General features: G+C 37.9%; 2 protein-coding genes across 4 annotated transcripts in view; one reads left to right on the top strand and one right to left on the bottom strand.

The window, feature by feature from the left end:
• Window positions 1–40: 40 nt before the first annotated feature.
• Window positions 41–18933, top strand: fyb1b (FYN binding protein 1 b). 3 transcript variants are annotated; one of them, XM_060890565.1, is made up of 19 exons: window positions 41–184; window positions 5874–6813; window positions 9875–9980; window positions 10460–10515; window positions 11521–11543; window positions 11621–11664; window positions 11849–11975; window positions 12060–12219; window positions 12634–12757; window positions 12873–12892; window positions 13601–13673; window positions 14219–14311; window positions 15851–15891; window positions 16661–16709; window positions 16806–16914; window positions 17489–17642; window positions 17731–17764; window positions 17850–17881; window positions 18444–18933. In XM_060890565.1, the coding sequence occupies exons 1-19, from the start codon at window positions 182–184 to the stop codon at window positions 18467–18469; spliced, it is 2214 nt and encodes a 737-aa protein (XP_060746548.1). In that variant the 5' UTR covers window positions 41–181; the 3' UTR covers window positions 18470–18933. The 3 variants fall into 3 exon arrangements, 2 of the variants coding, with proteins under 2 accessions (XP_060746548.1, XP_060746549.1); XM_060890566.1 differs by lacking the exon at window positions 14219–14311; XR_009649754.1 differs by lacking the exons at window positions 17489–17642; window positions 17731–17764; window positions 17850–17881; window positions 18444–18933 and having other exon boundaries at window positions 14219–14326; window positions 16806–16855.
• Window positions 18934–21733: 2800 nt separating this feature from the next.
• Window positions 21734–27456, bottom strand: part of mfhas1 (multifunctional ROCO family signaling regulator 1) — a 28626-nt gene continuing 22903 nt past the window's right edge. Inside the window, exons 2-3 of the mRNA XM_060890787.1 lie at window positions 25099–25483; window positions 21734–23682 (exon numbers count right to left, since the gene is read on the bottom strand). Of these exons, the coding sequence (XP_060746770.1) occupies window positions 25353–25483 (131 nt within the window). The 3' untranslated portion in view covers window positions 21734–23682; window positions 25099–25352. The remainder of the gene's footprint in view (window positions 23683–25098; window positions 25484–27456) is intronic.

Raw genomic sequence — 27456 nt, 5'->3', positions numbered from 1 at the left:
GCCTTTCATGTGAGCTGCAGTGCCTCAGCTGTGACGGGAAGTCGCAAGCAGCGCCCACTTGTAAGCTGACAAACAGCCTGTCAAACAGAAACAGACACACACACGCACACACACACACACACACACGTACACTAGTGAAATCAGTCTTGTGAATCAGACACAGCAGGAGCCCAGTACCATCATGGTAAGTGAAGTGTTCTCCTTTTTTCCTGTTTTGCTTAGGAGCAGGTTCTCAGTGCTTTAGCGGACTTTAAAGCATCTTGATAAAGTCCAGTGAAATGGAAAGCACAGTGGACATCGTACCTGTAGTACTAAAACAGCTTATGTTTTTGTCTGGAACTAAATTTTTTGTGAATTTTCATGATGCCACTTTGACTAAAGCAAGTGTAGTCAGGTTAGATGGCATGTGCATGACAAAATGCATGAACAGTGTTTTAACATTTATTTCAGTCACGTGTCCTTTATGTGATAAGCTAAAAGTGTGGTTTGGAGAGTTTTTTTATTAGCTTTTTTGCAATATCAAACATTGTGTAAGCCAGCAAACTTTTTCTGCTTGCTTCATCAAGTGTTCCTCTTTGCTTTTAACACTATCTACTCTCACACAATTTTTCAGCTCTGTCTCTCACAGCCAGTGTACTCTCTCTCTTTTGGCTGTGTTCTTTACACTATTACTTGCACTGGGTCAATTATAATTATAGACATGTATTTGTATTGCTCACTGATTTCAGCAACCAAGTGCTCATGGATAAAATGTTAACATGGAAACTTAGAAACAGTCTCAGGAGACACTGGAATGTTCCTTTCCTATTTCTTTATTTCCTTAAAATGTATTTTTATGGGCTCATGTAGAAAGGTACAGAGTTTAAGTTGATAGTACGTTATAAAGGTATTTTAATGTTTTAAGCAGAAGGAGTTATATCATTTGAGTACGTTATAATTAGCTTATTTACTTATAAAATTATAATAATGTGAGTGGAAATTATGGTGTACAGTATAATATAAAGGATCCTAAAGGTTTCTTGACTTCAGGAAGGCTTTTGACACGGTAAACCACATAATTTTTATCAGGTCGTTCACAGAATAGTAAGTCAGAACCTAGGTATATCCACATATCCACAGGTGTTCCCCAAGGATCTATGCTGGTTCCATTGTTCCATTTTTTACATTGTATATCAATGATCTTCCATCTGTCCGTCCCAACACTGACATACAAACTTATGCTGACGGCACTGCTATCTATATACATGGAAGCAGTGTATCACAAAGTGCAAATGAAATTACAGTCCTTGGTTCGTGTCACAGCTTGGCTAGGGCAATGATGTTTACAGTTAAACATCTCTAAAACAGTTTGTATGTTTGCTTTTTACCAAAACTAATATCTCAAGGGTAGTGCCATATGTTTATATAATCAGGGGAAAGACTACACATTGTATCTGATTATAAGTATCTGATCCAGACTCTCAATTAAGGCTTAGGTTAAAAACATCTGTAAAAGTCAAATTTAGTCTGTCAAATTTTAGGTTTATTCGGGATTTTATGCCATTATATGTCAAAGGCTGCTTTGAAGTATGTGCATTCCATGATTAGTTTGTGAATATTAGATCAACTGCTCATCAGTCCACAAAGAGTGGGGAAAGAGGGGACTGTATTATTATTCCTCTCAGAAAATGTAAATTTAGTCAGTCTGTATTTTCATTCATAGGGAATGAAACTCCATCCCATCAACAATTAAGATACTTGTTATGTTTGGTTCCTTTCAGTTTCATCTTAAAAAAATGGATACCGGATTCTCCAGTAGAGCACGGTGTAAAACGCGGCAACAGTGTAACATTAGGTTTTGCGCCACAGTATAGTCTTATATATTTATCTTAGAAACTGTATATTTCATTAAGTGTATATTCTGACTATCTGGAGCAGTTCTAATAATTCAACTGCAATAAAAAAAATACTAATTGACCTACAGATGGATTTGCATCTCATGAAATCAAACCTTATAGAGAGAGCTAAAGAAAGTCTATAAGTCTATAAATCTAGAACTATATGTCTATCACTGTCTAATTCCTGTATCTCTTGAAAATCTTACCCAAGCTGCGGTAGCATTTGAAATGTGAGAATTTCGTAGCAAACCACTGATACTAGTATGGCCAGCAAAACAAGGATAAAACTCTAGCAGGAAAAGGACATTTACATGAAAGGGATGACGGAAGTGTGTTCATTTTACTATACGGTGACTCAAACTTTTCTGTCCAGGCTACAGGAAGTACATAACTTGCTCTCTTTATAGCAATTGCGATAGTGTAATTAATGTTGACTAATTCCTGTTCCTATGTCAAAAACAAAACTTCTGTTTTCTAACAGTCCAGCCTATAGTCGATAGGATAAGAATGCCGTTCCTGAGCTTATCTGCACTTCGTGGTATCCTGCAGTGCTCATTACCCAGGGTGTGTCAATGCACCTGTCCAGCTGTATCTTCAGACCTGATAACTGGGTCTGAGTGCCAACAACGTTAAAAGGTGGGGCTTTCTGATCTGCTGCCAGGACTCCTTCATGGTGTCCTGGCAGCAGATCAGAAAGCCCCACCTTGTAACGTTGGTGCCCCACCTTGTAACGCCGGTTTTGGCCATGAAAACGCTTAGAGATCTGTGACAAATATAGTGACTTATAAGCATACGTTAGTAGCTGCGCTACACTCCACACAGCACTCCAGTTCCCGTTATAACTGCTGGTTATACCAGTTAAAAGAGCAGGTTCATTCAACTCATAACCCGGGTGTTAAGCCTGACTCTGGTGTACTGGCACAAGCCACAGTATTACTCATGCCTCCTTTCCACCAGAAAGAACCGGGAGCTGGTTCAGAGTGCTGGTTCAAAGTTGGTTCCACTGGCAAGCCTTCTAAGAACCGGTTTGCCTTTCCATGGGGTAGAGAGCCATCACAGTGCCAAGTCTTACGTCACTGTATACAATGTTATACAGCAACGTTAGCGCAGCAGCGGCAAACACAAACACAACATCAACAATGGCGGATGTTACTGTTAATGCTCATGGCTTTGCGAACCTACATTGGTATCCAAACGTGGCGAATCCTGATTTAAAATGATTTAAAAATGTCAATAATGACATTCTCTTTTGTCTTGTTGGTCACAGTAACCCCGCCGCCAGCCCCTAACGCAAGCAGTTCTTAAGTCTAGACCAGCAATGTTTTGGTGTTACTTAAGAACCACTTTTCCTGGTTCAGAGCCGGTGCTTTGGGTGTCGAAAAAGAAAGAACTGGGGCATCAGTGACCAATTACTTCTCACCACCATTCCCCAATTTTCTTGATTATTAGATCAACCATCATGAATAGAATTAATAGTTAGAGACACTGAACTGTCATTTCATAAGAAATAAATGCAACCATCTACAGACCAACCCTCTTTCTTATACAGTGGTGCTTAAACGTTTGTTAACCTTAGAAGTAGACAAAAGTAGTGATGGCTGGTTCGTGAACGAATCGTTCTTTTGAACCGGTTCTTTTTAGTGAACTGGATGAACCAGTTCACCAAATCGGACTGATTCGTTCTAAACTGTGAGTTCGAGCTGTTGATACTGCGCATGTGTGAATAACTGAACTGATACAGCGAATCATCAGTACACTGAACTGAGAACTGTTTCTTTCGGACGCATCCGACATACTGAGAACCGATTAGCTGTTGATACTGCGCATGCGTGAACCTTCAGATATGCATAGTAACTAGTCATACGCTATTAAACATTTTTATAAAAAAAAAAATCATACAACTGTTCACTCAATATGTCAGTTAATTTTACTATTGACTATTGTGCAGGTTAGTCTGTATTTTTATATGCCGCTTTTTATAAGTTGATGAAGATTCGTTTATTAACTTTATATCTTTAAGACATGTTTGCACATCAGTGCCTGTACTGGGTGTTTTAGTTGCAAAACTTCATTCATTCATTCATTTTCTACCGCTTATCCGAACTACCTCGGGTCACGGGGAGCCTGTGCCTATCTCAGGCGTCATCGGGCATCAAGGCAGGATACACCCTGGACGGAGTAGTTGCAAAACTTAAATGTAAGAAATGTATTCAACTAAAGTTATGATTACAAAGAACTTTTCGAATGTGTTAAATTGATTGTATTAATATCTGCCGGCACCGGGATGATGAAATTTGCGTCATTACGTCATTGTGTATGACGTCATTACATCAGGGCGTAAAAGAACTGGTGAACTGGATTTTTGAACTGGTTCATTAAAACGAACTGTCCGAAAGAACCGGTTCGCGGAAAAGAACCGAACTTCCCATCACTAGACAAAAGTAGACAAAGTGAACCCAGTCAAACAAAGGAGACAAAAATATTATACTTTGGGAATTTATTTATTCAAGAAAATCACTATTTCATATTGTTGCTTATCAAGCTAGTAAAGGTTACAAAATCATATCTAAAGAAACCCACAGTGAGACAGGTTGTGTACAAATGGAGGAAATTTAAGACCATTGCCTCCATTTACAGAAGTGGTCATCCAATAACGTTCACTTTTGCTGCATCTGCAAAATTCTAGAGGGTTAAAATCAGGCCCTGAATTTTCAGTCTGGCTTCTTCATATATCTATATAATATGAAGGAAATGCCATCATTGATGATATAATGGCTTCAGTATTATACTAGTGAATTTGTCAGGACATCTGCCATTGAACTGAGCCTCAAGAGACAATGAGTCATACGCCAAGATAATCACAAGCATGCAAGTCGGTGCAGTTATGGCTGCACAAGGGGGTCAGACACTAGATAATAAAGGCAAAGATTCACATACTTTTGCCACTCACATATATTTACTACTATATAATTTTTCTTAATGATAAAGAATGAATGATAAATAAAAGAATAGTATATTTGTTTCATTTATTTGATTGGTTTCACCGTGTGTGAAAATCTGATGTTTTGGTTCACATTTATGTGGAAAAAGGGTTCACAAATTTCAAGTGGTTTGGTCTGGCTTTCTCATATATCTACTTAGAGAGGTTAGTACAATAGTGCTTTTCAAAACACAATCACCTTTTAACTTGGTTACCACAGATTCTAAATGATAAAAGGTAATCAATAACATTCCACTATTATATCATGTTAGGAATCTACAAGCAACTATATTTCTTCCTGTAGCAATTGCAACAAAGCACAAGACATAGACAAGACATGATATATCTGTCTCATAGAGGGGTCATCTGCAAAAACCAGAGAAGGTTTCACTTCAGATAATGCATTTGCCATTGGTTAAAACTGTACTATACTTCCTGCTAGCATAGAATAATGTGTTTAATTAACACAGTTCCTGTGTTATCACAGTCGGAGATAAAGTTTAGTGAGGAGAGTACATAGTAAATCATACAGGAGTCTGCAGAAGAGCAGGTAAAAAATATTTTTTTATTACATGGATGCTTTCCAGTTGTGTTATAAAGGTAATATTTGATTTCTTTTACTGTGTGAACCTTTTGATTGCAGTGAGCTCTGGCAAAGTAGTTTACAGTTGTTATTTATGATTAAGCTACCAAGTAAAATTACGAACAAGGTCTAGCAGAGTACATATATAGAACACAGGCGCATATATATATATATATATATATATATATATATATATATATATATATATATATATATATATATATATATATATTTTTTTTTTTTTTTTTTTTTTTTTTTTTTTTTTTTTTTGTCATTGATGGCAAATTGGATGAAACCTCGGGCAAAAATCAAACGATAAAAATATTCCATAATATTGAAGATGTAAATTTGATAAATACACAAATGTCTTTTTGTATGTTCTTGTTTTCTATTTCTAATTCTCTTACGCTTGGGCTGTGGTGTCCATTTGCAGGACAACAAATCAGATGTAAAAGCCATTCTGGCTCGTTTCCAGACTGCAGGTGTCTCGACTGAAGGAAGTGCTGCTGCTGCCGTTGCACGTCCAAAAAACGCTCTCCACCCAACCCTATCAGGACCCATGGTGCCGTCCAAGAAACCAGCTCTGGAGGCCTGCCTCTCGGGCGGTTCTGCTGCTACCTCTACCAACCCTAAACCCAACTACATGAAGAACATAGTCTCTAACAGCAATGCATCAGAGACACGTGAGTCTCCAAAGCCTAAAGCCATTGCCAGCAGATTTGAGAATGCGACTGCAAATGAAGATAGCAAACCGCCTTTTGCTAAAACTTTGAAACCCAAGCCGCCAGATTACAATCAAAACGGTGAATCAAAGCTAAAGGTACCTTTACAAAAGCCGCCGACAACGGAGGCCAAGAACACATTTCCCAAGCCACCACCAGTGACAGCCAAACCTTTCAAGAGCACCAAAATTGAGAACAATGAAAGCACTGTGAACACCACCCCTACCCCGCCAAAAATACCCACAATGACCAAACCAAAGAGTGCTATCAATATACTTCGGCAGCAGACAGAAGACGTTAAAGTGGAGGATCAAACAGTAAAACCATTTACACGCGCAAATCTTAACAATGCTAGCTTCCGTGCTGCCCAAACCATGTTCAGCAAAGCAGAAGACACAGCAAAGGATGAGTCGAAATCTGAAAGCTCAAAAGAATCGCAAGTGGCAGGCCCTATTATCCTACAAAATAAACCTGCCTACAAGCCCAAACCCTCTGGACCTAACACTCAGACAGTAAAAAATGATCCTTCAGCCCCAAAAAGAAATCCATTAACTAACATTCTTGCTCTCGGCAGTGCACCAAGCAAACCTAACAGACCACCCAAAGTCAACCTTCAGAAGTTCAAGAAGGGCACAGAACCTCCAGGTGAAGGTGAGTACAAAATTGAGCTGTTCTTGTCATTTGACTGTCCAAAGGACTACTTGCTAAGGACCTGGTTAGATCATCTTTGATCATGTACAGCAAAGACATATTTCACAGTAACATTTCCATTTCCACCAGTACAAATACACCTTTATTAACACAAGTATTGTAAATTAGACATAACAGCAGCAAGCCATTGAAAAGAATAGTTTCTGATATCAACTTCCTCTTTGCCCTTCAAGACAGGAGTGTACATCACATGGTCTAGTGTGACATCCTCTAATGTTCACAACTTCTCATTATGTGATGACCCAGAATGCTCTGTGGTTTAAGGTCTGCTGCTTCTATTTACAGGCTCCTATCTTCACCAGCTCGCCTCAGGCAGCTGTCATTTATCATACAAACTTTCACAAGTTGGCCTGCAGTCACAAACATTTTGAGTTATTGGGCTCTAATTTAGATGATACGATAACTGAAGGTTTTTTGGCATCCTAATTTAAAAACCTTGTTTAAGTAATGCTGTTCTCACAGCATAAAAATTTAACTTCCTTTTTTGTCAGCTGAAGCACAAAAACTGGGAAGCACAAAACGGGAACAAAGATGAGAGAAAGCTTTCGTCTTTAGCCTGCTTCACTGTGAATAGTACTATAAGAGAGCTCAGCTGGTTTGAGGTTACTCCATGTATACCTGGTCACTTTATTGGACTGGTGTCTGGATTAAATACTGATAAAATTTTACCCACATGTAATTACACTTGTGGTCAAATGCATCTCCGGTCAGACCGACTGAAATCCGATTATTCATATAATTGTCTCGATATCCAAATCACTGCATTGTTTATTTATTTGTTTGTTTATGTATGGTTTTGCTTTATGAAGATGATTGCCGCATCAAATATTATGAATTTAAAGTGAACATGCATCACATTTCGGGAGCAGGGTCATAACTGATTTTTAACCTTCATTATAATGTTATCCTTCACTTCTTCCATAAACTGACCTGACTCCAGTTAGAGCGTTTAATGTTATTAAGTTACTCGATACTATGCCATCAACACAATAGATAATAATAAATTTGATCATATTCATTGTATGTTATTAATGACTTGTACAATACCAAAAGCTTACTTAGAGACAACTAAGGACACTGTGGTCCGATCCGATCAGCTAAAACTACTACAATTAGCAAGCCGATCTCACTAGCAATCTGACAAGTCAAAAAAAGATTAACAAATAATATTGTGTCTTATTATTAAAGTTTTCTAAGTCATCTGCAAAAATACTAGCGTCTACCAATAGATTTACATTTACCAATGCCAAGCTAATGTTTATAACACAGTTTACTGTATAAAAACAAAATTTTACGCTCAGCCTACACATGTACACCTGAGCATTCATGCAGTTATCCAATTATCAATCATTTGGGAGCAACACAATGCTTAAAATCAAGCAGGTACCCATCAGGAGCTTCACTTAATGTCAACATGTCTTTGCGACTTTAACTGTGTCAGTGGTTCTTGGTACCAGACAGGCTGGTTTGAGTATTTCAGAAACTACTGCAGTAATAATTTGCTTGAGTAAAAGTGAAAACTTTTTCTTAAAGTTGACACAACTCTTCTGAAAACGTTCTGCTGAAAATCTGTAGCGGGTTTCATTAGCTTTCTAGTTTTGTTAGCTAGCTAGCTAGCTCAAAATTCAAGCTACAGTATGTTGTTAATCTGGAAAGATGCCCCTTTACATTATCCTGAGCATTATCTATAGGCTGTAGCAACAATTAAAGTATAACTAAATAAAGACATATTTATACAACAAGTAATTTAAATAAATTGAATATTGTGTACACACTTAAAGATCTGGTTAGCTCAATTTGCAGATCATTATGACCCTGTTTGCTCTAAAGCGTTTAAAGCTGAAGATCCTGGATAAACTGGGCCAGAGATATGCTCAGGGATCATCTCTTGTAACAGTTTCAGTCATTGCTGATGCTGACTGAGCATTTGGGATTAAACATTCACCAGGAATTCATTAAAATTGGATTTTACTTGAAATGTACCTTTTCAGTGACCTCTGTACTCAAGTTCTTTAGCGAAAGTACATGTGGTTTGTTATTTTCCATCTCTACATTTATATTGTATCACAAAAACAATTTATTTATATTATATTATATCTAAATTTGGTAGCATAATGTCTCATGAAAATTATATTTCATGGTTAATGTGCCTAGTCTAAGGTCTATATAAAGCCAAATATAAAGTGTCAGCTGCTCTGAAGTCAGTCGACTGGGCATTTAAGATTATAGATAGTAAATGGAAAGCAACCATTAAGTAAGCAAACATCGCAACTGCAAGTAAATAAATAAATCACTAAATCAAAACCATCCATTAAAAAAAACTTATACTTTGACTGTTTAAACTGTCTCATGCTCAATTTTCACTCAGTCATTTAGTGTGTTTTTGAATATCAGGAATCTATCTGGATTATGCACATAAAAATAGAAGTTTATAAAAATGTTTTGTACTGCTTATCCTACACAGGGTCACAGATAACCTGGTGCCTATTCCAGGGAACACCCTGGATGGGGCACAATTGCACACACACTTGAACACCCTTTACCCAATTTAGAGATGACATTCTGACTATGTAGGTCTTTGTAAACCCCTGGAACATGGGGAGAACATACAAACACCATACACAATGCAGAGGCCCTCAGCCCCAGAGGTTGAAGAAAACATGCTAACAAAGGAATTCTGGGATGTCTTTCATACAGGTTATACAAGTATAAATGTATCAGTCTCTACAAGCCTTATATGGCAACTGAAACTCTACCAAAAGGTGACCAACAGGAATGTTACAAGAATATTGCAAACTGTAAAACAATAGCGAGTTTCAAAACAACACATAAAATCACACTTTATATGCAGCAACCATCTTATTGCTAAAGCAAACACAAACACTGTAAGTGTAATGAAAGTAGTGAAAGCTCTTTTCATATGTAAAATAAGTCAAAAATCAGATTTCACTCTGCTCAAATAGAAATATGACAGTTCTAAGTGAGTTGTTTTTTTTTCTAGGACCTGAAATAAAGAAGGGAGGTTCTCTCCCTCCTCCTCCTCCTCCAGCATCACACCCCAGCACCCATGCAGCTCCAACTTTGCCCCCAAGACCTCCAGGACCCATGTCAGTAACATCCCAACACGTGTTTAACTGTGAATTTAGAATTTTATGTATGTGTGTGTGTGTTTATTTGTTCACTCCAGAAGTGCATTTTATTTATACCCTAAACACTGCAGTCTGTTGTTAAATGTGCATTACATACTGTATACTCAGAACAAAATTTCTGCATTAACTTTAGATGTAAATAAACATACGCACCACAGCACTGCGCATGTGCAAAGTGTATTTTTTTTACCTGAAAAGTTCTTTACTAATATGTGAATATTAGTAAACAGATCAAAGTGAACAAAGAATTGCTAATATCTATAATATAAAATCTACTTGGCTCAACACTCTGAATGGGCATGTCACCTCTAAATGAGCTGTTACCATAAAACATTAAAATGAATACATTAAAATGAGTCAGAATTGCTGTTACAGAAATGCTTTGATATAAAGACTAATAGCATCAATGTTATTATTATAATATCTTTCTGATGCAGAGTCCAGCAAGAGGAGGAGTATGACGATGTGGGTGACCTGAATGACTCGTCGTTTGGTGAGCTAACAGCTAACACAGAACATTTTATAAACTGAAGCCTTTCGTATAAAATTATATACATATAAAATTAGAAAAAGGGGATTTGGTATGAATCTGATAATGTGTGGATGATATGTGGGTTTTTTATGTTCTTGAAACTGCTTTTGAAATAATAATTTGCCCCCAACAGGGATGTGTGTTTAGAATAGTGCACCTAGCATGCGCCACGTGTTGCTAAGCTCGCATACACTGAGACATACATTCATTCATTTTCATTCATTTTCTACCGCTTATCCGAACTACCTCGGGTCACGGGGAGCCTGTGCCTATCTCAGGCGTCATCGGGCAGCAAGGCAGGATACACCCTGGACGGAGTGCCAACCCATCGCAGGGCACACACACACTCTCATTCACTCACGCAAGCACACACTACGGACAATTTTCCAGAGATGCGAATCAACCTACCATGCATGTCTTTGGACCGGGGGAGGAAACCGGAGTACCCGGAGGAAACCCCCGAGGCACTGGGAGAACATGCAAACTCCACACACACAAGGCGGAGGCGGGAATCGAACCCCCAACCCTGGAGGTGTGAGGCGAACGTGCTAACCAATAAGCCACCGTGCCCCATGACATACATTCAAAGAATGTATATTTATTTTTGATTTATCATTTATTAAATGTATTTGCATGTAATTGTGAATATTTTTATACTCATTGGTGGTGTGACTTTTTTTTTGCATTTTCTTTTTACATTTACACATAAATATGTTATTGTGATATGAACGTTTGTTTTTTTCTATAGCTAATTTTCTATTAAAAAATGATGTATAAGCTACATGTACAGGACCCTTTAAAAATCTATGATGTGTTTTTTAACTTTTTGAATTTTTGTAAACAACTTGATACGGTTTGACATTGCAGTACCTAGTACAACTACAGTATTTTATTATGAATGAATACTTAAATTCTTGAGCATTTAAAAGAAGCAGTGATTGAATCTGCATGTTTTTGTATTTGCAGGTAAGGCAGGGCGACATGACGAGGTAAGAACAGACACTGTAACTGTATTTCTGTTAGTTTGACTGTGATAGTTGGTCTTCACTTATTGTCATCTGCACAGGGAAGTGGAAGTGATGGGGAGATGTATGAGGAACTTGATGGATGGTAGGCTTTTTTTTTCCCCAGACCGCATGTAGTTCTGTTCCTTTCTGTAACTAGCAAATGCTGATTCGCTTAGCATGCTGGTTTCATTGCCTTTATAGCACAAATGTGCCTTGGTACAATAACTAGGCTGCACATTTTTAACCGCAGCACCAAAAATCCGCATCTGTGTTGATGGAAATTTCAGGGCTGTACCCGAGGTGAGAGAGCAAGAAAAGAAACGGGAAAAGGAAGAGAAAAAGCGAACAGAGCAAGAAAAGAAAGACCAGAAAGAGCGTGAAAAAAAAGAACAAGAAGCCAGAAAGAAATTCAAAGTAAGGCCACATCAGTCAACGGCATATTAAATGTATGTAAATGACCGTCACATGAAATGTTTATGTAATGTTTGTTTTCTGCAGCTGACTGGGCCCCTGAAAGTCATCCATAAAGTGAAAGCGAGATTGGATTGTAAGGGTGGCAGGAATGACCTTAGCTTTAAACAAGGTGACTCTATTGACATCCTCCGGATTACAGACAACCCCGAGGGCCGATGGCTGGGAAGGACTCAAGACGGGTCCTGTGAGTGTCAAATCACTCTTTACTAATGATTTAAAGGGTTTCTTTACTAATTTTTGTGTATTTGTTTCTGTTCACAAACTTGATCATCATCTTAGGTGTTCTCATCATCAGATCTGAACTGAGAGTGAAACTCATTAGATACACATCTTAACATCTGTTATTTTACAGCACTACTGATTTCTTGATATTAATTAGAAAAATGTGCTGACTGCAGGTGGAAGACAAGGTTTTTTCTGATGTGCTTTATAGCTATAACAGCTATAAACTGTACACAATAGGATGCAGTAATGGATACAGTATGTCATATCAAGTAGTGTAATTAAATTCAAATGAATGCTACTGTGTTTGTGTAAAATGATATAATCCAGACTTCAGTTCAATGGGGAAGACACTGAAACAGCATTTTCCACTCAGGTGGCTATGTAAAGACCGAGTCGGTCCAGATCGACTTTGATGCTCTGAAGAATCAGAGCAAGGCTCTTCCTGAGAACGACGGTGACGTGTATGATGATGTGGCCTCTCAGGAGGAAAGCAGTAGGTACCGTATCTGTCCAAATCCTCATGAACATAACTAAGCCCCAGGCAAATCATGCAAATGATCTTTAGTGTGTTCATGTAGCTCAGGTCATTCATACAGTTATGTTTCATTTCAGGAGCACAACCGGTCCAGGAGGTAAGTCTGAATTGGCATGTGTGAAATATGGTATTTACTCAAATATAGTCTCTCAACCAAGACATGTTTTGTGTTTGGCATTTGGATCTCTATATCTTATATCTTCAGCAATGACACTAATGGAGCTTACTATATACACACGTCCACCTAAAACCACATCCAGTTTAGTTTCACTAGTGTGGTTTAGGACAAAGTGGATTCTAATCATTAATGATAACCATATAGATGGCTTTGGACTGCAGTTGCCACTAAACAGTTTTGCAATCAAATCTCATGCAGTGAAAAAGATAGACAAGATGTTATGGTGTCATGTTAAAACAAATGAACTTCCTGGTTGTGCAGCTGCACATGTGTACCATATAGTACAGATATAGATGCTGTGAAATGGGAAATGTGTGAGAATGGGTTCCTTTTTGAGTCTGGTTTCTTCCTCGTATTGTCTCAGAGTGTTTTTCTTCCTACTATCTTCTGTGGCTTGCTAATGAGGGATAAATAAACAAATAAAAACAAATATCCTAAATTTATATCTTTCCGTAAAGCTGCTTTGAGCTTTATACCCATTGTTAAAAGTGATATACAAATGAAATTGAATTGAACTCTAAATAAAACATGAAAAGTGCTGGAGAAAATAAAAATAGAGAAAATTAGTTTTTGTTGTGGGTTTAAGAACAGGGTAACATGACTAACACTGCCCTCTGCTGTTTTCAGTCATTCTGCCTCCTCCACCCGAGGGACCTGATGATATTTACGATGATCTGGAGGAGTCCAGTCTTAATGTTAGGTGAGTGCATTGAGAGCATGTGCTGATGTGGTAGATTAGCGGTAAAGGACTACAAATTGGAAGGTTATCAGTTTGAATCCCAGGTCCACAAAGCTGCCAATTCTGGGCACCTGAGCAAGGCCATTAACCCTCAATTGCTCAGTTGTATAAAAATGAGATACAACTGCAAGATGCACTGGATGAGGGTGTCTGCCAAATACTGTAAATGTAATGATATGTCACTTGGGGCATATTAGAGTGCAGAAATGGGTTTATCACCAATTACTTTGAAGATAAACACATTTGCACTTCTCTGTGGATTTATTGCCCTTAGTAGGCAAGAACCGAAACAAAAATACTTATGAAAAACTTCTGACTACAAATACTTAAAGCCATTTTTTTGGCCTTTTAAAATGAAACACTAGAATGTGTTTTTTTAATATGTACTGTACAAAACGAGTTTTGACTTTTTTGAGTGATTTCTAGGTCCTGTGGCTGTGTGTGTGTCTATTGTATGTCATAATATATCATAATACATCCTCAATGTCATGTCCCTGCGTTGGCAGACCGGATCCCAGGTCTCTCAGCAAAGCACGCAGCTTCATTCGGATGCTAAAGACCCCCACTGACTGGAGAAAAAGCCCTGTCCACACTAACGAGTAATTTCTCTATTAGTAAGATGGAGCCAGACAATGTTCATTTTTAAAATCACAATCCCCCCGATTATTTTTTTTCTTGCTATCAAATTCATTACTGTGATGATTCTCAGGGCCTCAAACAACTTCAACACAAAAATCAAAAAAAATGAATCTCTAATCTACACACAAATCCGTCTTCAAATACCTCTTTAACTCTTTAATTTTCCTCACTTTCTTATCGTCATCACACTTTTTCTGTCTCTTTTCCTTTTTCTCTTTCTGATCAGAACATCTGCTGTTTATTGAAATGATCTGTATGCACTACCAATGATTGTATTCTAAAGTCAAACTATTATTTTATCCAGAAGTATTTTTCATTAAGACAATGATTTTGTGTAATACAGTAAAATTATTGGCCGAAGAGCTTGTACATTGTATACAGCAGTGTACTGACAATCAGTCAATATCAGGAATAAACCACTTCCTGAGCGACAGGGTGGTGGGTTATTTTCCTACAACAGCAGGCTCTGAAGTGTTTTATTCCTCTTATACCACACCTTGTACTTTTTATCTGGTTATAGTTACATTATACAGACATTATACAATGTCATTGAATCCAGTTACTTCTCATTATACGTTATACCCACTATTATGTTTTTAATCTGTTTATGTTCAATCTGTTGAACACCCAATATGTATTATAGCAGCTACTCATTCTGACCAATCAGATTAGAGAATTCAGTAGCACTATTATTTTACTAGAACCTTTTTGATACCTTATTCTTTTTATATTAACAGCATGTCCAAGTAATCATAGACCAGTCAGCACATAAACACAGTTTAAACACTGAAATGTATTGTTTAAGAACGAAAAATATATAATCATTGATGCAAGTCATTTTTGTTAGATCTATAGCACCTATGGAGATGCACAGAGTTTTGGCTTTCAGCTTTCAAGGTGCTTTGTAAAATGTCCATAAAAGCGTCTTTGTAAGACAGAGAGATAAGGAGAAGCTGATGAGGGAAGGCAAGTAAGAACAGGGACTAATTTGTCTCTTGGATGTTCCAGAACTTTAAATCTAACTATAAGGATATATAAACAGTGCAACATGTCCCTTATTATTAAATGTAACATTGTAAAATTTAAACAGCAAATCGTTGTGGTGTAAGTGGTATAGTACACTTCTGACCGTACTGATTATATGTATCAGTAATAATACACATTGTGTGGTCTGCTTAAAGCTGCGTTCACATATACAGTGAATCAGTTATCTCTCCAAGTTGCAGTCACAGTAACTGTAAGTTTGTGTCTATAATGTAGCATTATATATCAGTATCATGTCATATGAGATGAAGGAGAAGCAGTGTGTGCTCTTTGTGGGTCTAATCACTAACAGACTTTGTCTCTCATATCACAGGAAAGAAAACGCTTTGTCTCTGTGAGTCACTGTAGGTGTGAACGCAGCATTAGTGATATGTGTAAAGTGCACTCAGACTTTTAAAGCTGCCTGTATATTGTCTTGGTGTGGTCTTAAAAGTTGAATGCTTGTGCATTTTCAGGGTTCCTCCTCCTCCACAGTTCAGTCCAGAAGATAACCCAGGTAAAGCTCACACAGTGTGGCTACAGGGTTAAACCACACATACATACCACTGAGCATCACACAGGACATGCACTTGTATAACAGTCTGTTCATAATGCACAAATAACATGATCATGTACATGTTCGTATTAATGCGCAGCAAAGTCATTCAACACATAGACACAGAGCCGTTTGCATGTTCAGACCTGATAGGCTCTGATATTTCTGAAGCAATAACGCCTCCATGTTGTGTTCATGCTGAAAGTTATAGTGACAGTGAAGTAAGAAGGAGGTTGATTTGCGTAAAGTAGCAACATGGGAAGTTACCAGTACTTCCACAAGAATTGAATGAATTAATAATATAGTATGTAACTTAATGGTCTGGGTACAGCTAAGTGATAATTGGTCCATTCCTCAAAGCCAGACACTACATGGCCTTCCTCACAATGTCATTTGTCTTACTTGTGCTCAAACACAATATAGATCGGTATAGCTCAATATCTTAATTAAGAGATCATTAGCAAGGATGGGAATAAGATGCCTTTGTCTAATGTTAATGGGACGACTAGAGCTGTTTAATATTGAACAGGGACAACTATGTATTTAAGTGATTAGACACGACATTTAAAGAAATCCAAATTAAATCGTTAAGTTATTTCATTTTTTTCTGCAATTAATGTTTGAATTTAAAGAGCGCCAGTGTTACTATGCGAATGAGATATTTAGTCACAGCTACTGACATATTAATCGTTTGTTAAAGTGGGACTGAGCAAGCGTGTTTTATTTACAGAAACTGAGGATGTATATGATGATGTGGACACACCGCAGCCTCCCAGCAGGTATGGAGTCACACCATGACTAATATCAGGCGACTGTGGTAAACAAATCATTTACACACCCTCACACATGCTCCTATATTAATGATTATTTTGCAGCATGCCTCCTTCCAAACTGAAGCTGACGAAACCTGAAGCTAAGATAGATGATCCGAAGAAGCAGAAGAAATTTGAAAAAGAGGAGAAGGATTTTAGAAAGAAGTTTAAGGTACTGGGTACAGTGTGTTTGAAAAGACCAAAACATCAGACTATATTAACAAGCCTCGGAATCACTCACGTTGTTTGCTACTTGGTACGTACTGTCATATTCGGCCTACCTGTAAGGCATCAGATCAACTTGACCAACAATTCAGCAGACTAACCTTGTGCTGCAAGTGGCCAGCCGTTTCTTCACTTCCCCACTCATAATTTTAGTTCCTGTTTCCTTTTAGCACCTAAACTATAAACAGTCATTTTATCACCAGCCTTTATTTTGTCGTCTCACTCAAAGATTTATTTAGAGTGAATCCACAAAGCATACAGAGAACTCCTCTTTCCTCTTTAAAACATAAAGTTACAGCTTTAACACTGAATAAACATCTTAATTAAGCTTCTTTTGCTACTATATAAACAGCATATCATTATATATTTGGTATACAGTGTTCTAACATAACATTCTGATAAGACTTCCACAGCACTGTATCATACAATTTTAGACATCATGTGATTTTCAGTGCCTTTCATTTGAGAAGGATGTTTAATAATAAGCTCTGACTTTTTTCTTCATTATTGTATTTGTGCAGTTTGAAGGCGAGATCCAGGTTCTGTATCAAGTGACAGTTATTGCTAATAAGAAAGGCAGCGGGAAGGATCTGGCAGTGCAGGCCGGCGACACCCTGGACGTCATCAGCAACTTGGATAATGACAAACTCATCTGCAGGAACAAGGATGGAAAATGTGAGTGAGCCCATGTCCACCTCTCAGTCATTACATGTGAACTAATGAGAGGATGAAATGAACTAACTCTACACCGTTCTGTTTTCAGTCGGATATGTCTTAAACAGTAACATCCAGACAGAGTAAGTTCTTCTTCAGACCAAGTTTTATCTAAATAAATACAATACAAAGAAATGTAAAAAATTAATCTTTCTTCTGCTCCAACAGAGATAGTGACATCTATGATGACGTCGGTGATGGTATGTGGCACGAATGGTCTTTTTTAAATTTTTTTTTTAATTGTTTTCATGTTAGGACTTACAACTCCATTAGTATCAGTGAAGTAACTCGCTTGCAGGATGTGATTTTTCTTACAGTGATTACATATTGTGGTCAATCACATGTAAACACTTGACCATCATTTTCATATGTGGGTTTTCTGCGAAAGGTTGAACGCACAGTTGTAGCATCACAGCATCTCCTTCACTGGAGATGCAGTTGCCCTTATATAGAGCGACTTACAGTTAAAAATCATTTATACAACGGAGCGGTTCAAGGTTAGGGGCCTTGCTCAGGGGCCCAGTTGTGGCAGCTTGGTGGACCTGGGACTCAGCACCTTAGCCACAATGTTGCCACTTCCCCCATGTGGAAGAACACTAGTGACCTGCAGCCCTGACCTCAAAGTGCATGTGTGTGTGAGTGTGTGTGTGTGTGTGTGTGTGTGTGTGTGTGTGTGTGTGTGTGTTTTAACCAATAAGGCCAAACAGAATAAAGTATTATACATAAACTTGACACAACTCACTCGCTGCTTTAAATTTCCAGATTGCATCTACGACAACGACAACTGATTGTGAGAGCGCCCGCATTCTGATGCAGCTGTGGATCTCAGGCCTGTTTTAATGCCCCATCTGACATTTCCTGTCAGTTTTATTTAATCTGCAAGTGGGATGCAACCTGTGTGTGTGTGTGTGTGTGTGTGTGTGTGTGTGTGTGTGTGTGTGTGTGTGTGTGTGTGTGAAACAAGTGATCCAGTCATGTGACTCAAACCCAGCAATCCACTTTCAGCAGTTTAAAGGAACAATGTGGACAAAAGTCAAATGTAAATAATTTCCATTTTCCCAAATGTAGTTGATCAGCCATGTCCTGTCGTACTTCCTGTCAGACAGACTACATCTGGGATAAGGACGCAATGTATACTATCAGTTTACCCAATTTTCTTCTTTAGTTTGTTATTTTCATAAACAACTTTCATTTTTGATGGTAAAGTATATACAGATAGCAAAGTGTGTGTTACTTTTCTCTGCTTTTTTTTTTTTTTTAAAAAAAACAGTGTGATACATTTTCTCTGCTTATACGCAGTTGTATAACGTTTAACATCGTATTTATGCAAGAGGCAGTATTTTGTTTTTTTCACCCGTGTTATATGTCATTTTTGCTTGTAGTCTCCAGTTTAATAAAGAAGACTCCATTACAGGTTACTGCTGCAGTCTTTTTGAAATAAAATCTCTTCTCAGTGCTGGGGATAGGTTTACATCATTCTTTTAACCCTCCTATTGTCCTCCTATACAAATTAGGAGCGCTGAGTCAACTTGACCTTGTCTGTTTTGACTGCTTATAAAAAATGAAGTATATATGATAGCCTTTTTTTTCACCTTTTTAGTCAGACTTGTTTCCAACATATTAACATATATTTTGCACAAAAAAAAAAATTATATTTGGTATAATAAACCTTATTTATATACAAAAATGCCTCATTTTTTAGTAAAAAAAAAAAAAAAAGAAATTTTGAATTATTTTCACTATAGAGGCACAAAAGTTGATGCACAATTACAGGCTGGTATATTTCAAGGGCAGGACCATTTCCATTTTCATTTTGACCATTTTTAATGTCAGCAAATAATAGAACCTGTTTTTTTTCCAGGCCAAATTGACTTGAATGCTTATAAATCAAAAATTCTACAATTATCACCATTCTGTGTGTATTATCTATTTTACACTTGTAATATGTATTTTGCCCACCTGATGTCATCTGATCAACCAACAACAGGCTACACACACACACACTCAAAACATGCAATAATTTCATGTGAATAAAACTTTGTTTACCTCCTTATGTTTTTTTATTATACTTAATTTATGAACGATAAACCTAATGAAATTTTGCCATGTTTTGAGTAAAATAAGCAGAAATTGTTAAATATTATTTTGGATAACCACTGACTCATAAATGTCAAACATTACTCAGCATATCTCCAGGCCAAAACTGACTGTTGCAACTAAATTCGTAAATAAGAGAGAGGAAACAAACATGATTTGAATATGAAAACACAACGTGTGTGTGTGTGTGTGTGTGTGTGTGTGTGTGTGTGTGTGTGTAAAGATTGTTGGTAGAAGAAGAAGAGAAGAGAAGAGAAGATATTGTCCCCAGCTGGACAAATGCATATAACAAGTGTGAAATATTTACAAATGATTGTTTTTGTTTTTTTGGAGGCCCAAAGAATTGCAATGCCCAATGCTTGTGTGTGTGTGTGTGTGTGTGTGTGTGTGTGTGTGTGTGTGTGTGTGTGTGTGTGTGTGTGTAAAGCTTGTTGGTAGATCAGATTTTCCCCCCATCTGGACAAATGCCTCTAACAAGTGTGAAATATTTACAAATGAGTAGCTTTTGTTTTTTCTGGAGGCCTAATGAATTGCTATGCCCAGTGCTTGTGTGTGTGTGTGTGTGTGTGTGTGTAGCATCATTTCGGTAGATCATATTTTGTCCTCTGCTAGGCAAAGGTATATCAAAAGTGAGAACTATTTACAAATGTGTAGCTTTTTTTTTCTGGAGGCCTAATGAAATGCAATGCCCAATATGTGTGTGTTTGTGTGTGTGCATGTGTGTGTATGAGTGTGTGTGTGTGTGTGTGCGCGTGCATGTGTGTGTGAAATGTTTACAAATGTGTAGCTTTTGTTTTGTCTGGAGGCCAACTGAATTGCAATGCCCAATGCTTTGAACAGTGTTTGACTGTGTGTGTGTGTGTGTGTGTGTGTGTGGCATCATTTCGGTAGATCATATTTTGCCCTCTGCTAGGCGAAGGAAACGCAAAATATATATTGTTCTGAACACATAGTTCAACAAAAGTAGACAAAATTTATTTTGCTTGCAAAGTTCAGAATTTGGAACAATCCTGGTATTAGAAATGGTCCAGCGGCAGGATCCCGTGCTCTCGTCAGTGAAGAGTTAGCTCTCAGTGCCAGCCCCAAGGCCAGATTAAGAAGGGTTGTGTTTAATATTAAAAATGAACGTGTGAATACAGACATAAACCTGAGAAACACCCAGTGTGTGATATCACTTTCCATATTATGTGTAATTATATGTGTTCACTAAGCCACAATCTTTACAGATAAAAACACACATGTAAACCCAACTTGAGTTAAGTGTAGTCCCTTATTTCTTCACTTACAGTGAGTGAAATTGTAGTGTAAACAACGACATGTAACATTTTAATGGCATTTTGAATGTGGGTCAAAAATGCAGCCGATGCATATGACATTTGACTTATGAGCACAGAGTGGCTCAGCTGAGATCTCTGCTCTGAGGTTTGATCATCTGGCTGATGGCTTTACGGTTGAACTGTGGTACTGTGTGGGCACATCATCATGCCACTGTGGCATGCTGCCAAGATTAGTGGCATTTCTCATTTAATACATCAAATACATCCTTAACGTGCTTAAAAAAACATTGTTACGCTTCTATGTTTATAAAATAAGAGGAATCTTTACATTTTTTCAAGGTTCAAGTTGATCGATAGCATATTTTAAGGAAAATAAGAAATTCGAATGTCTAAAATGCCAAGAAAAATCATATTTTTTTTTTTTCGTGTATTTATTTTTAACCTAGCCTAGTTGGTTGAAATGTTATGATGTTATTGTGGCAGTTGTAGAAGCTTGCCCAGCAGGGGGCTCTCACCCCTCTCTTTTCCCTCTCGAAACGCCGAGTCATGATACTCTACATACAGAAACCCAACAGTGTCCTGTCTATTCTTATAACAGAATAAAATTTATTTGTTTATACTAATTAAAAAACTCATAAGTAAATTTCCAGTGTGCTGGTGGAATGAAACCACTTTACTACACAAAGCTGGATCCTTTATTATAGGAAATGTCATAAATTACTACAGAAAACATCAGATTTGTCTGTAAATTTGGACAGATTTTAATTATGTAAAAACACTGAGGCAGTTTTTACAACATAAAGCATTTCCAGAAAAAAAAGCTGTAAACTAAAGTTTGTAAAGCATAGTGTACTTTTGAAGAATACATGGTTGAGAAATGGAGAAAAAAAGAAGTTTCATAAGCCGTATGAAAAGAAATATTTGTATTTGGTGCTTCAGACAGATTGACGTGCTCATAACTCATAAGAAAATTGTGTTTGTGTCTACACTGAGCACACAGTAGCCATGCACAGTGTGCAGCAAACCATATGACAAGATACAAAAATAAAATTATGAAGTACAAAAAAAGGTTATCATAAACAACATATACAGTCTCACAGGAGCTGTCCTTTTCTGAAGAACAAACGAAGTGATATTAAAAATGGGATTTGTGTAAACAGGCTTTTCTTCATGTCAGCAAATTTACACCCTCCATCTGTTACGATATGTACAACACATGGCCTCGTATGTGTTACTGTGAAGATATTCCTAAACCTTCAGCTCAGGCTACAGTCAGCAGTCCATGGCTTATTTTTACCGCATTTTAGTTACAGGTTTGTTGGGTGTATGCAAAGGAGGAAACATGCAGCTGAGGATGTGACACAGGATTAACAACAGTTGAGAAATGTTTTTGATTTTTACTTTTTCTTGAAAAAGTTACCGTATTTTCTGACCTACACAACGCTTTCCTTCAGGTGCTGGGACTTCTGTGGGAAGCTATGTGAGAACATTTAGCCATGTGTTTGAGCATGAACTTCTTTTGCGTATTTAAACAATACGCAATAAAATGAAATACATGGTATGTGAAAACAACTTAAATGTCTCACTGATGTATGGTGGAAAAATTTCAGGCACATGTACAGAACAGGTTTGAAGATTCTTACAATGATTATGATTTGATTTGTAATATATATTAAAAAAATACTACGAAGTGCAGTGAACGGTACAGAAAAGTTTAATGTTTGGTAGGTTACTCAGACAATTCCTTCTACTGATTTGTTCTACTTTTTAGTTTAATCGTATGCTGTACACTTACAATATAAATCCAGTTTGAGCTCAAAAGTGCTTGATTTTATAAGGTACTTAATTTTTTCTGTAAACCTAAAATTTTCTAGCGACTTTAATGCAAATGACAAAAACTCCTAAGACATTTGCAGTGCTGTTGATTGTTTTTTTTTATGTCCCAAAGCAAAAAAAATAAAAAATTGACTGGCATCCATTTGGAGCAAATTATATTCCAGGAAATACGGTACTATTCCAAATCATTATCAGTGTCAGTGATTGTGGGCGAGCAGCTTAAGATACACGTGTGTGTGTGTAAATGTTTAAAGCCAGAAACGTACTACAGAGAATCTGCAGGTTTTGGGGGGGAAAAAAAAAGATTAAAAACAAAGTTTGGTATCATTTCCTGCTTTAGTCCTGGATTCAGTTAAGCCTGGCTATCAAAACTAAGACAGACAGCAGATTCTGTATGTAAACTGATTTCAAGACATTTCAGTCAATAAGCTGTAATTTCTGCATGCAGTGTAAGAAAGGAATCAGAAACTCTTTTGATAGACATGTTTACTAGAACTCTAGCCCCGCCACTGTAGCCACTTTTTCTACAAGGTTTTTTGGATAACAGATCGTCCCTTCATCAACTCAGTCCAATCAGCATCCAAGGAGCATGAACTTCTTCCTTCATCCAGAATATGACATGAACCCAGCCTTTCTTCTTGGTTTCCTTCTGCTTCTTCCCTTTTTAGCAGTAACTGGATAGATGACAAGCTTCTCACAGAGACACCCATGACGTTCTGGGTCTGAGACGTCAGCTCTGCAGTTCCTAATACTGTTCTTTCTTCTACAACCAGCAGCACGAGCTCATTAACCTGTGAAGGAGACAATAAGAAAGTCAATTACAAAGGCAACGTATTTAACAAACAATAAGTCAGAATGTAAACCTCCTTAACACCTAATCACTTCATATTTTATTGTATTTCTAAATCCAATTATTACAAATATGTTGTTTCACAGGAATGTTTAAAGCTCAGAATTCATCATTCCCTTCAGATCTCCACCATCTATGGAGGATTTTTCCTTTTTTCAAAATTCCAGCAAATTTTCCATAGATTTGGATCAAGACGTGTCATGTGACATCTATTCAGCAAAAGCAAATTCAGTTGCGGTCCTCTTTGATTCATATAGACCAGGGCTATTCAGTTAGTTTGTCATGGGGCCAGTTCATGAAACACATCCTAAATGAGGGGCCGGAGAGATCTGGCTTGCAACATGAGTGATGACATAACAACAATATAGGAGCCCAAATGTTGTACTTTTGCACCATAAGACACCAAAGTAAGCTTTTATCCTACATTTAAACATCCTAGTGTTGTATTTTAAACTGCGTTGTAGTTTAAACTGCGTAACAACATCAGTGCCTTGTCAGATGCCCAAGTAGACTTTTTTCTACATTCTAACTCATTTAACTGAAACTGCACATAAAAAAGTTCACAATATGGAAAATATTGTTGTTTTATGGTATTAAATTATTTTAGTAAGCTTATTTAAACTACAACAGCAGCTCAATAATTGGCAAACATTTAGGCTGCATTCTAATGAGAGAAACAACATTTTTAGATTTCACAAGAGCAGTGAAGTCGGGTGTGTATGTTGTCAGCGCATTACACATACAGAGGTGCAGGTGCTGGGCTGTGAGGATGTGTGATTACTTGTTTTAATGACCTTCATGTGTGAGAATGATGAACAAATGTTCTCATCTGTCATCGTCCTGTCAGTCATCATCCTGTCAGTCATCACAGGAGAGGCTGCTCACGCAACTCGACTAACGTCACCTGACTCCTGCTATGTGCTGCGACTGCGGCTCGTACTGAACGGAACAGATGCGCTTCATTTCGGTCTGTTGTCCGACTGAACTAAAGTTATTCTAGAGATGTCTTTTCCCACTGGGCTACTTGAAGTGCCAGAACAAATGACCTTGAGGGCCGGGTTCAGCCCACCTATTGAGTAGCTCACGGAACATGAGCACAGCTATCATACAAAGTCATTACATGTGCCTTCACTGGTAGGGATTTTAAAGAAGAACACTCTGCTCACAAGTTTGCCAATTAAACAAGTAGTTCTAAAAAAACAAAAAATACACAGAAGTATATCCCAATCCGCTTTTCTAACATATAGTGTTTATCATGAGCAGAGGTCTAACAAATCACAAGTTTAGTAGTAATCACAAGCTATTTTAGATTTTACTGTTAGAGTGGAAGACTAAGAGCTCGTGTCATGCTGCTTACTTCAGTGTGTGAGAATCTTCATGTCTTCATGTGTGCACATGGCTGAACGCGCATCTCCACACTGGAACACACATCACATTACACTGTCGTTTTCTGAGCACACGCGAAGTGGAAGCAGAACACAGACACTTACACACACACTCAGATGTAGCTCCATCTAATGTTGTGTGTGTGTTACAGGGAAGACCGAGGTGCAGCAGGGTGTGTGAGAGAGCGTTTACAGTCACTGTGCTATGCTGGAAGGGACAGCTGTGTCATTTGGGACAGGGGCTGACCAGAGTGGGAGAGGGAGGGTAGACGAGGGCCACATTGACGCGCTCAGAGCCATTTTTAGGACAGATGATTTCAGTCAAGCCCTCGGGTCGAGGCTGGCTCAGCAACTCTCCTGCAACAAACAAACACATTACACATCTTTTAGTGATAACACAAATATAGCTGTGCTACATACACTATAATGCTGAAAAGGTTTGTGGAGTCTTCTTTGGTCTAGAATCTTTTTTTCCTCATTTGCTGTAAGGATTTCCTCTAGATTTTATAACATGGCTGATGTGATTTACTCATTTAGCTACAAGAGCATTAGCAATGTTATGCAGTGATGTTGGAGTGTATTTAACATGCCAGTTCATCTCAAAAGCATTCAGTGTGTTTGACGTCATGGCTCTGTGCTGGACACAGTTGTCCCAGGCATTGGTCATCATGTTGCTTTGTGCACAGCGGCACGGTTATGCCGGAACATGTTTGGGCCTCTTAGTTCCAGTGAAGTGCCAGGAAATCTTAATGCTACACGCATACAAAGATATTCTAGACAGTTCTGTTCTACCAACTTAACGCCTATGGGTCTTCAGGTCAGGTGTCCACATATTTTTTGCAGTTATGATCCCTCCATAAGTGAAAGTGAAAGTGACGTGACATACGGCTAAGTATGGTGACCCATACTCAGAAATTGTTCTCTGCATTTAACCCATCCTAAGTGCTCACACACAGCAGTGAACACACACACACACCGTGAACACACACCCGGAGCAGTGGGCAGCCATTCACCCGGGGAGCAGTTGGGGTGCCTTGCTCTCGGCCCGAGACTCGAACCCACAACCCTAGGGTTAGGAGTCAGACTCTCTAACCATTAGACCACGACTTCCCCAGAAGCAGGATTACCATCACAACTGATTCTTTTTTCAAGTAACACTGGATATCATACCTACAAAACCACCTATTTACGATTGAAAATGTATATCTATCTATGTCATTGTTTCCATTTTTACTATTAAGGTTTAGCTATTTTCAATTCAATTAATTTGTATAGCACTTTTAACAACGGACATTGTCTCATAGCAGCTTTACACGATTATAACAGTTTCAAATTAACATTTATTGAGAGGAACCAGGAGAGGAACCAGGCATCATCATCACCTGGTCTGCCCCCATCTATCCGGTTTTCTCAATACACCCCAGTGTTAGCTTGTTTCCGTTAAGGCATTATTTGTGTTCACTAGAGGGCAGCAGAAACCTGTGCTAAATGATAGAGCTCTGTGGATTACTGAAGAGAGCAAAATACTTTGGGTCTTAAAATGAAACAGAGTATAATAGGCTACTATCAATCAGAGTTTAATCATAATGACCATCATCATTATGCATAAAGCCCCAGTCAGAGCCATTGAAGGATAAAACATCTGAAAATGTGCCTCAAGGTAACAATGTACTTACATCTTTACTGAGGTGTTATGGCAACCCATGAGCAGATAAACATTGCAATCTAAACCTTCAAGTAATTCAGTGATGAGTGATTTCAGCATTGAAAAACACTATCACATTAAGCCCCATTTAAGGAAAACTTTGCATGAACAAATCAAGGCAAACAATGTCATTAACGAAAAACTCGGAAACTGCTGGTGTAACTCACAGCCTTGTCAAGACTAGCTCGGTATTTATTAAAGAAAACATTTCACACACTGAAGAGGGTGTGACTCACTCTAAATAACAGAAGGGTTTAAAAAGCTGGAGTAAGTGCTCCGGCTCTCGGGGACGTCCACGATGCACGTTTTCCTCCAGGTAATCAGTTCAGTGCAGCACTTAAGCCATTAGTTTTATTGATTTTTCAGCTCTCCTGCTAATAGCAGGGTGAATCAGGCTTGAGTCAAGACACGTAAACGAACTGAACAGTGTTCACACGTGCTGTCTGAGCTCAGGGGTCACGGTCACTGTGATGGGCTTAATAATTACGGCAACTGAAAATCCTCAAAAAGAATAAAGAAAAATATATTAAATTTCAATAAAATTGAAGTATCAATAGATCTAAATCTGAGCTCTAAACATAAATTATTGCCAAGGAAGAGGGCGTGGCCTTTGTCTCTCGGCCAT

Source organism: Tachysurus vachellii, chromosome 17, assembly GCF_030014155.1.
Source record: "Tachysurus vachellii isolate PV-2020 chromosome 17, HZAU_Pvac_v1, whole genome shotgun sequence".
NCBI lineage: Eukaryota > Metazoa > Chordata > Actinopteri > Siluriformes > Bagridae > Tachysurus > Tachysurus vachellii.
The sequence above is the reverse complement of the archived record's forward strand: the minus strand, read 5'-3'. Positions and strand labels throughout refer to the sequence as shown.